Genomic DNA, 10,365 nt, shown 5'->3' with positions numbered 1-10,365 from the left:
CAGTCGTGCAAAGAAGGAGCTATAGCGGCATATACCCATTTGGTTACTGCAATATTCATTTTATTACCACAAAATATTTTCAAAAAGAAATACAGTTCAAGTAATAGCCAATACTTGATAAACAACACATTTTCATGTTGTGTATCTATAGAGACAGGGGGCAACACCTTAGTAGGCTAATCCCAGTCAGTCAAGTAAACACAGTTGATAAATGGAGCCTGTAGAGGGGAAGGGAACTCTGAGGCAAAAGACTATCTCAATAGTCTAAAAGCTGGATCCTCTCTCTCCTTTATCTTTAATGACTTGCAAACAGCCGGTATGTGAAAGTAATATGGAGCACAAACACCAACAGTCTGATTTCATCTAGATTTTCTTTTCACATAAGTGTATATGAAGCAACCAATAACAAGGAGAGGAATTCACTTCAGACTATTGGGATGCACCCAAAGGGACCACTAAAATCCCCCCCGAAAAAAAAAAAAAACCATCACTTCCCTGCAATAGGACACAGTGTGCTCGTGTGCAGCTTATTTTGTAAGGCATTCAAGCACCCAGTTCTGGACACAGATTAACACGTACACATACAGAAACCAAGAGAAACAACCTCACACACACCTCCCACTGTATTATTGTACAGAAAATATATCAATATCTACAAGTAAATATGCACACAAAGGTATTGTGACAATTCAATTTGATTAAATACATGGTACATGCAGACAGAAAACATTGGACCCTGGCTTGTGTAGGACTGATTTAATATGCAATCAAGAACACACAGCTAAAAATCCACCTGCCTTCCCCACCAAAAATGTGAACCTAACAATTCTCCACATAAAAAAAGCAGAATAAAAAATAAAACGTTTTTGTTGCAGGCTAATTATATCATGATAGTAAACATATTTGAGCAGTTTTACTTGAAGCAGACAGCAAATACATTTCATGATTTCTACCCAAGCAAATTTGCCCAATCAAGCAAAACACAAAAGATGAAATGAAAAACATGAGTAAAGCTATTTACAAAGGCTGGAGATATAACAGGTAATGAAGACACTTGAATCTAGCGGGTATACCCCCATAAATTCCATTCTACCCCATGACTTCACCTGCTAAGCTCTGTAACCAATCAATGTAGACCTTAGATAGCAGGACATCCAATCGGGTCACACAATCGAACAGCCTTACATCCTTTCAGAACGCATCTCAAACAGTACAGAGTCCCATCATCTTAGCGATACCAGTAAAAAGGACTACTATTCTCCCTGAGGAATGAAGACACTGCCAAATGGGACACTCACACATCACAATCACTAATGATCAAGTTCTCTGGTCCCACGGAGCTCCATATTATATGATTGTTCCCCGAGTGTGTTCAAGGAAGTCAGGATCATCACAACTCATAGTAGTCCCCCCGCCCTTACTAAATCCTCCTGTTTCTCACAGTTAGGTCCATAAGGTTTTGGTCGCGTTCCCCTGCTCAGACGTTGAATGCATCAACCAATGGTTGCGAGCGAACTGTGCCGGTCGGGCACTATATTGCTATAAGATGTGGTTAGCTGATACGTAAAATACCTATCCAGGTGTTGCATGGCAGATCTTACGTTAGCAACACCTGGGCACAGGAACGCGCCCTTTAACTGTTGAGGGATGGAAACACAGGACTGCTGCCGCCGATTGGCTAATGCCAGCATTCCTGTGGCCATCTCTCTGATGAGTTATCATACATGAGCCGAGGTGGACATCCCATTGTCTATGACTGGATGTAAGAGTTATTCTGGTTCCCACTGGAGCTCTGGTCATTCTCACTGGTACACAAACAAAACAGAAAACAGTTAGTTGAGACAGGAAGTGAATGGCTCATGTAACACAGTTCATAAGTGGAACACTAAGGTGAGATTAGGATAGATCTCTGTACCTGTTGGGAGGCGGCTTGGGTTTAGGCATCTTGTTGAGCACTACAGCCATTTCCTTCCTGTCGTCAAAATTCTTCCACTGGTCGTACAGCTTCAGGATGACTCGGATGATCTCCAGGATCTGAGCAGAGCACATACGTTACCGCACAGACAATCAGCTTTCCCCTCCGATTGATGTATTAATATGCCATTTGTTTTGTGTGGCCGTACCTTCTCCATGTCGACAGAGAGCTCAGCAAACCACTGCCTGGCGTCTTTCTGCTGCACCACACAGGCAACATGCAGACATGCTGTGGATGCAGGGGGAAGAATGTGTGTGTAACACCTCACCTATATTTTATTGAGCTGAATATCTACTAGTAGGAAATGTGAGAGGCCTGACGGGGTGTCTTACCTAGTGCGATCATGAAGGGAGGGTAGAGTAAACAGAGGTCTGTCCTATACGTGTCATTCACTACTCTCCTATAAAGAAATAAGACAGTGTTTCAATATTCTCATATCAAATCAATACATGTTCCCGCAAAAAAAAAAAAAAAACACATACCAGGCCAATGGCAGTAGCATGTCCTCCTGCCCCATGTCCTGCACATACTGCAGCAGGGGTCTGTAGGGGTGGTATACTATCAAACAGCAGTCCTGGAACACGCATGAAATCAATTAAATAATCCATCCATCCAACAAATGGATGACATCTAGCATTGAATGTACTGTGACAGAGACAAAACCTTCTATACTTGCCATGAGCTCTAGTAGGTAGAACTCACATTCTAATATCTGTAATGAGGAAAGCAAATGAAGTACAAACTCAGTTTAGTAAATATATCAGTGTCATAGTCTCAACTTGTATCCCTTTCTCTCTATTATCTGGGAAGTATCTGGGAATATTTCCAGTATCTGGGAATAACAACATTCTGCTAACTGAACCCCTACAGTGTGAATAATCACCTCCTTCATTGCGCCACACCACCAGAGAATCAATAATTGTCTACAAGGTGTTAGGACAGCCCCAACGTGGTCCTGGCAACTCCGTGGAATCAGTAGATAAATAACCGGCGCTGCAATCGTATTCCACTTAGCGCCACAGCGATAGATACGCCCCGATGAGGGGACGCAACCGACCACGGTCAAAATCACCTCCCATGGCGATGGGAGTTTTGCCATAGGCTTGCGAACACTAGTTGTGGAATGTGGCATCTCCGTAGATGCCAACATACTGATACCTAACTACAACACACAACGTAAAGGACTGGTGTATAAATTGGGTGGTTCGAGCTCTCAATGCTGTTTGGCTGAAAGACGTGGTATATCAGACCGTATAACACGGGTATAACTAAACATCACTTTTTACTGTTCTAATTACATTGGTAACCAGTTTATAATAGCAGTAAGGCACCTCCAGGGTTTGTGGTATATGGCCAATAATCCACGGCTAAGGGCTGTATCCAGGCACTCCGTGTTGTGTCGTGCTTAAGAACAGCCTTTTTGGCCATATACCACACCACCTCGGACCATAGTGCTTAAGTATAAAGATTCCACAATATAGTGAGTGTGTTGCCTCAGGGATCGGTCCCACCACAATGCAACATGATCGTAACATCTAGCTACAACAATGAATTATATTCAATCATTTAACTTTATAATAAATACTACATTGTTTAGCCTAAGAACTGTTCATACAGCACATCCTAAATGATTTCAACAGCAAGATTAGGTCAGACTTACATGGTTCATTCTGTAAGGGAACTCCTTTGGGAAGGCATAGGAAAATCTTGTTTTTACTGTACAAAACAAAAACACTTGTTAGATTTGACATCAAATGAATGCAACCCATCAGAATGAATGTAGCCTTTGTACCACAGCAAGAGTGTATTTGTCATGTTCAATATAAGATCATATCTAAATGGAAACGCTTCGTGTCTCCTTACTTACACACAGACGTAGCTGCCGAGATCAGACGAGTGTTTGAAACAACACCAAATTCCTGGAAGAGACAGTAACAGAAGGGCTTTGAGGATGCTGTCATGGAGTAGGGTGGGGTGCACTATCAAAGACTACGTTACAGAGCAGTTAACCCTATCCCTACTCCCACACAGACTATGAAAACTGGAAAGGCAGTGGGATGTCAGGCCATATATACCTCCACTTTGGAGGCCAGGAACACACATGTAGGAGCCATGAGCACTGGGTCTATACTCTTCAGGGAGTACCTGCAGAGGAAGAAATAAGAGAGAGAGAGGGGGAGGAATAGAAAGATATTTGGAACAAGCTCAGGGCTCTACGCTGACCGTTTAAAAATAAATACAAAAATTACAGGGAGCTGAAAGTTGAAAAATGTAGGAACACACAAAGAAATGTAGGAGCACAATTAAAAATATTTGAAGTTACAAGTCGTTTTCTTTGTAGTAAATGGGGAAAGCATGACGGTGAAAAACTGCGCTCAGTGTATTCTCCATGGAATTCAAGGGCTGCGGTACAGTGAAATAATAATTCCAACAATTATCATCTGGGTGATTTTTTCTAGGCGCCCTGGTGCTCCTAAATTAAAATTCCAGGTCGCACAGCAAAATATTTAGGCGCATGTGGTGGCACTGTAGATATTATACAATGCTCCCCTAGTGCCATTTATAATTCGCTGATGAATAGAACACAGTGTTGTTGTCATGAAAATGGCATAAGCACCTGGCATAGAAACGTTTGAAGTAGACGGTTGCTGTAGCAATGACCTGCTGGCGGAGCTTTAGGTGTTCCCCCAGTGCCTGGATCACTGGAACAGAACAATTAGTCGAACACAAAGCACATCTAACCTCAATTGCGTCAAACAGCAACCTTACAAGACACACGACACTGTGCACTTGGAAAGTATTCAGACCACTCGACTTTTCCCACATTGTTACATTACAGCCTTATTATAAAATAGATTAAATGAAACATTTCCATCATCAATCTACACACAATAGCCCATAATGACAAAGCAAAAACAGGTTTAGATTTTTTTTAGCAAATGTATTAAAAATAAAAAAACAGAAATGCCTTATTTACATAAGTATTCAGACCCTTTACTATGAGACTCAAAATTGAGCTTAGGTGCATCTTGTTTCCATTGATCATCCTTGAGACATTTCTACAACTTGATTGGAGTCCATCTGTGGTAAATTCAATTGATTGGACATGATTTGGAAAGGCACACACCTGTCTATATAAGGTCCCACAGTTGACAGTGCATGTTAGAGCAAAAACCCAGCCATTAGGTCGAAAGAATTGTCCGTAGAACTCCAAGACAGGATTGTGTCAAGGCACAGATTTGGGGAATGGTACCAAAAAAGGTCTGCTGCATTGAAGGTCCCCAAGAACAGTGGCCTCAATCATTCTTAAATTGAATAAGTTTGGAACCACCGAGACTTCCTAGAGCTGGCCAAACTGAGCAATTGGGGGAGAAGGGCCTTGGTCAGGGAGGTGACCAAGATCTCGATGGTCACTCTGACAGTGCTCCAGAGTTCCTCCATGGAGATGGGCGAACCTTTCAGAAGGACAACCATCTCTGCAGCACTCCACCACTCAGGCATTTATGGTAGAGTCGCAAGACTGAAGCCACTCCTCAGTAAAAGGCATATGACAGCCTGCTTGGAGTTTGCCAAAAGGCACCTCCGACCAGGAGAAACAAGATTCTCTGGTCTGATGAAGCCAAGATTTAACCAATTGTCCTGAATGCAAAGCGTCAAATCTGGAGGAAACCTGGCACCATCCCTACGGTGAAACATGGTGGTGGCAGCATCATGCTGTGGGGATGTTTTTCAGCGGCAGGGATTGGGAGACTAGTCAGGATCGAGGTAAAGATGAACGGAGCAAAGTACAGATAGATCCTTGATGAAAATCTGCTCCAGAGGGCTCAGGACCTCAGACTGCGGTGAAGGTGCACCTTCCAACAGGACAATGCACACAGCCAAGACAATGCAGGAGTGGCCTCAGGACAATTCACTGAATGTCCTTGAGTGGCCCAGCCAGAGCCCGGACTTGAACCTGATCAAACATCTTTGGAGAGACCTGAAAATAGCTGTGCAACGACACTCCCCATCCAACTGGACAAAGCTTGAGAGGATCTGCAGAGAAGAATGTGAGAAAACTCCCAAGCTTGTAGCATCATCCCTAAGAAGACATGAGGCTGTAATCGCTGCCAATGTGATATCAGTTTTTTTTTAATTATAAAAACTTGCAAACATTTCAGAAAACCTGTTTTTGCTTAGTCATTATGTGGTATTGTATGTAGAACAATTTGATACATTTTAGAATAAGGCTGTAACATAACAAAATGTGTAAAAAGTCAAGGGGTCTGAATACTTTGAATGCACTGTGTATACAAAAGTATGTGGACACCCTTCAAATTAGTGAATTCTGCTATTTCAGCTACACACGTTTCTGACAGGTGTATAAAATCTTGCACACAGCCATGCAATCTCCATAGACAAACATTGGCTTTAAGTGCTGTTATTGTGAAGTGGAAACCTTCAGGAGCAACAAAGTGGTAGGCCACAAAACCTCACAGAATGCGAGGAAGTGCGTTTTTTTACACCTTTATTTAACTAGGCAAGTCAGTTAAGAACACATTCTTATTTTCAATGACGGCCTATGAACGATGGGGTAACTGCCTCGTTCAGGTGCAGAACGACAGATTTTTATTTATTTTTTTATCCCCTTTTCTCCCCAATTTTCGTGGTATCCAATCGCTAGTAATTACTATCTTGTCTCATCGCTACAACTCCAGTACGGGCTCGGGAGAGACGAAGGTCGAAAGTCATGCGTCCTCCGAAGCACAACCCAACCAAGCCGCACTGCTTCTTTAACACAGCGCGCCTCCAACCCGGAAGCCAGCCGCACCAATGTGTCGGAGGAAACACCGTGCACCTGGCCCCCTTGGTTAGCACGCACTGCGCCCAGCCCGCCACAGGAGTCGCTGGAGCGCGATGAGACAAGGAAATCCCTACCGGCCAAACCCTCCCTTACCCGGACGACGCTAGCCCAATTGTGCGTCGCCCCACGGACCTCCCGGTCGCGGCCGGCTGCGACAGAGCCTGGGGGCGAACCCAGAGACTCTGGTGGCGCAGTTAGCACTGCAATGCAGTGCCCTAGACCACTGCGCCACCCGGGAGGCCTTGAACGACAGATTTGAACCTTGTCAGCTCGGGGATTCAATCTTGCAACCTTACGGTTAACTAGTCCAACGCTCTAACCACCTGATTACATTGCACTCCACGAGGAGCCTACCTGTTACGCGAATGCAGTAAGAAGCCAAGGTAATTTGCTAGCTAGCATTAAACTTATCTTGAAAAAAACGATCAATCAATCATATCACTAGTTTACTACACATGGTTGATGATATTACTAGTTTATCTAGCGTGTCCTGCGTTGCATATAATCAATGCGGTGGCAATCATGAAAAAGGACTGTCGTTGCTCCAACGTGTACCTAACCATAAACATCAATGCCTTTCTTAAAATCAATAGACAAGTATATATTTTTAAACCTGCATATTTATTTAATATTGCCTACTAACATGAATTTCTTTTAACTCTGAAAAATGGTGTCACTTCTCTTGCAACAGAGTCAGGGTATATGCAGCAGTTTGGGCCGCCTAGCTCATTGCAAACTGTGTGAAGACTATTTCTTCCTAACAAAGACAGCCAACTTTGCCAAACGGGGGATGATTTAACAAAAGCGCATTTGCGAAAAAAGCAATCGTTGCACGACTGTACCTAACCATAAACATCAATGTCTTTCTTAAAATCAATACACAGAAGTATATTTTTAAACCTGCATATTTAGCTAAAAGAAATCCAGGTTAGCAGGCAATAATAACCAGGTGAAATTGTGTCACTTCTCTTGCTTTCATTGCACGCAGAGTCAGTGTATATGCAACAGTTTGGGCCGCCTAATTTGCCAGAATTTTACGTAATTATGACATAACATTGAAGGTTGTGCAATGTAACAGGAATATTTAGACTTATGGATGCCACCCGTTAGATAAAATACGGAACGGTTCCGTATTTCACTGTAAGAATAAACGTCTTGTTTTCGAGATGATAGTTTCTGGATTCGACCATATTAATGACCTAAGGCTTATATTTCTGTGTGTTATTATGTTATAACTAAGTATGATTTGATTGAGCAGTCTGACTGAGCAGTGGTAGGCACCAGCAGGCTCATAAGCATTCATTCAATCAGCACTTTCGTGCGTTTTGCCAGCAGCTCTTCGTTGTGCTTCAAGCATTGCACTGTTTATGACTTCAAGCCTATCAACTCCCGAGATTAGGCTAGTGTAACCAATGTGAAATGGCTAGCTAGTTAGCGGGGTGCGCGCTAATAGCGTTTCAAACGTCACTCGCTGAGACTTGGAGTGGTTGTTCCCCTTGCTCTGCATGGGTAACGCTGCTTCGAGGGTGGCTGTTGTCGATGTGTTCCTGGTTCGAGCGAGGAGAGGGACGGAAGCTATACTGTTACACTGGCAATACTAAAGTGCCTATAAGAACATCCAATAGTCAAAGGTTAATGAAATAAAAAATGGTATAGAGAGAAATAGTTCTATAATTCCTATAATAACTACAACCTAAAACTTCTTACCTGGGAATATTGAAGACTCATGTTAAAAGGAACCACCAGCTTTCATATGTTCTCATGTTCTGAGCAAGGAACTTAAATGTTAGCTTTCTTACATGGCACATATTGCACTTTTACTTTCTTCTCCAACACTTTGTTTTTGCATTATTTAAACCAAATTGAACATGTTTCATTCTTTATTTGAGGCTAAATTGATTTTATTGATGTATTATATTAAGTTAAAGTAAGTGTTCATTCAGTATTGTTGCAAATGTCATTATTACAAATAAATAAATAGGCCGATTAATCGGTATCGGCTTTTTTTGGTCCTCCAATAATCGGTATCGGCGTTGAAAAATCGGTATCGGCGTTGAAAAATCAAAATCTGTCCATGTGCCCTTGAGTAAGGCACTTACCTTGAGTAAGGCACCTAATTGCTCCTGCTAAATGACTCAAATGTAAATATAGGTAATTGTTGCCGGTTATTGCTAGGAGTAGTGTCAAATGAGATTTGAGGGTAATTAATGTTGCGACATTGTACCATTTCCCTAACAGTAAAACCATTCTCCCACCACACAGATTTATCATAGCATATGAGTCTGAAGAAATACCATTGGCAAAGAAGATCTGCAGTTTCCAGTAGTCTTCCTCAGACATGAACTTGATGTCCTTCTGACGCTCCTTCATCAGGTCCTGCTTGTCCAGGACCCACTGCAGACTAGTGAAAGAGAGGAGACAATCAACCATAACAAGCCCTCTCATACACACAGTATCATAACAACAAAACTGCTGATAGGAAATCTGAGAGCGGTGCGTCAGAAATAAACAATAACACAAAAATGTCTTGACGACCTGCGCACAAAGTTAACGTCAGTGTGGCTAAGCTGTCAAGCCAGCTCGCTAGGGGCAAAAAAATACTTAGCTGGCTCTACAAATAAATCTCAGCATTCATATCTAGCTAATTACCACTAAGAAAAATTACTACTAAATGTTCGTCCGGTACACTAATACTGACATAATATAAGACTGGAGTCGGCAGAAAAGCTGAATTTCGGTTGCAAGCTAGCTTGCTAACTCTAGCTAGGCCCCAAATCAATGGAGTTTCTTTCCCACACATAGTCCTAATATATCACGTTCGGACAGAATACTTACTAATGCGAGCTCTGCCAGAAGTTCCCAGCCATGGCTTATGAGTTGAGGTAGAAAATGTTATTTTAAATGTTCTTTATCTTTGAAAGATGAGACGGGACATAGAAAAAAAGTGGTCAGCTAATCAATTTGCAGTGCAACACTCAATGCTGTTCTGACGGCGACTGGGGCGTGATGTGCTTGGGTTCCACTTAGCTGGGTCTGGGTTGCTAAATGGGTGGGAAACGCACATCTCCTGTTGTCTAATTTTGCGTGTAAATATACAGTTGTTACAGTATCGATGTTGCCTAACCATCGGGGTTGGGGTCGATTATGAATTGAGTTGCAAATTGCTTTTTGATTCCAATTCAATTCTTACATTTGAATTAAATTTGAATTCACACTCCACAGAAAGAAGAATTTGAATTGAATTTGAATTAAAGGAAGAAGAATTTAATTAAATGAAATTCAATATACAGGTCATTCAAAGTGCTTATTTATTGTACATATCACCATAGTAATGTTTAATCTGAAATCATGTATGGCTACCAATACCATGCAGCATGAGATTGAAAGATTTCATTTAAAAAACTCATTCTCCTAAAACAATTAAAAATAATTACAGTGGTCTGGAAATATTGTAATATCATGTTGTGGGTTGTCTATAATAATTAATATTCCCCTTCATTTAAATAACAGAAGAAGAAAGAAAATCCCAGAATGCATTAGATCAAAC

General features: G+C 41.8%; 1 protein-coding gene across 2 annotated transcripts; it reads right to left on the bottom strand.

The window, feature by feature from the left end:
* Nucleotides 1-38: 38 nt before the first annotated feature.
* On the bottom strand, nucleotides 39-9,826 carry LOC129817373 (cyclin-C-like). 2 transcript variants are annotated; one of them, XM_055872533.1, is made up of 12 exons: nucleotides 9,654-9,826; nucleotides 9,113-9,219; nucleotides 4,593-4,677; nucleotides 4,051-4,120; nucleotides 3,843-3,894; nucleotides 3,636-3,691; nucleotides 2,652-2,687; nucleotides 2,458-2,549; nucleotides 2,308-2,375; nucleotides 2,124-2,203; nucleotides 1,916-2,034; nucleotides 39-1,805 (listed from the first exon to the last, which is right to left on the bottom strand). In XM_055872533.1, the coding sequence occupies exons 1-12, from the start codon at nucleotides 9,683-9,685 to the stop codon at nucleotides 1,751-1,753; spliced, it is 852 nt and encodes a 283-aa protein (XP_055728508.1). In that variant the 5' UTR covers nucleotides 9,686-9,826; the 3' UTR covers nucleotides 39-1,750. The 2 variants fall into 2 exon arrangements, with proteins under 2 accessions (XP_055728508.1, XP_055728509.1); XM_055872534.1 differs by lacking the exons at nucleotides 4,593-4,677; nucleotides 9,654-9,826 and having other exon boundaries at nucleotides 9,113-9,200.
* Between the last annotated feature and the right edge of the window lie 539 nt (nucleotides 9,827-10,365).

This window comes from Salvelinus fontinalis, chromosome 20 (assembly GCF_029448725.1).
Source record: "Salvelinus fontinalis isolate EN_2023a chromosome 20, ASM2944872v1, whole genome shotgun sequence".
Lineage (NCBI taxonomy): Eukaryota > Metazoa > Chordata > Actinopteri > Salmoniformes > Salmonidae > Salvelinus > Salvelinus fontinalis.
The sequence above is the reverse complement of the archived record's forward strand: the minus strand, read 5'-3'. Positions and strand labels throughout refer to the sequence as shown.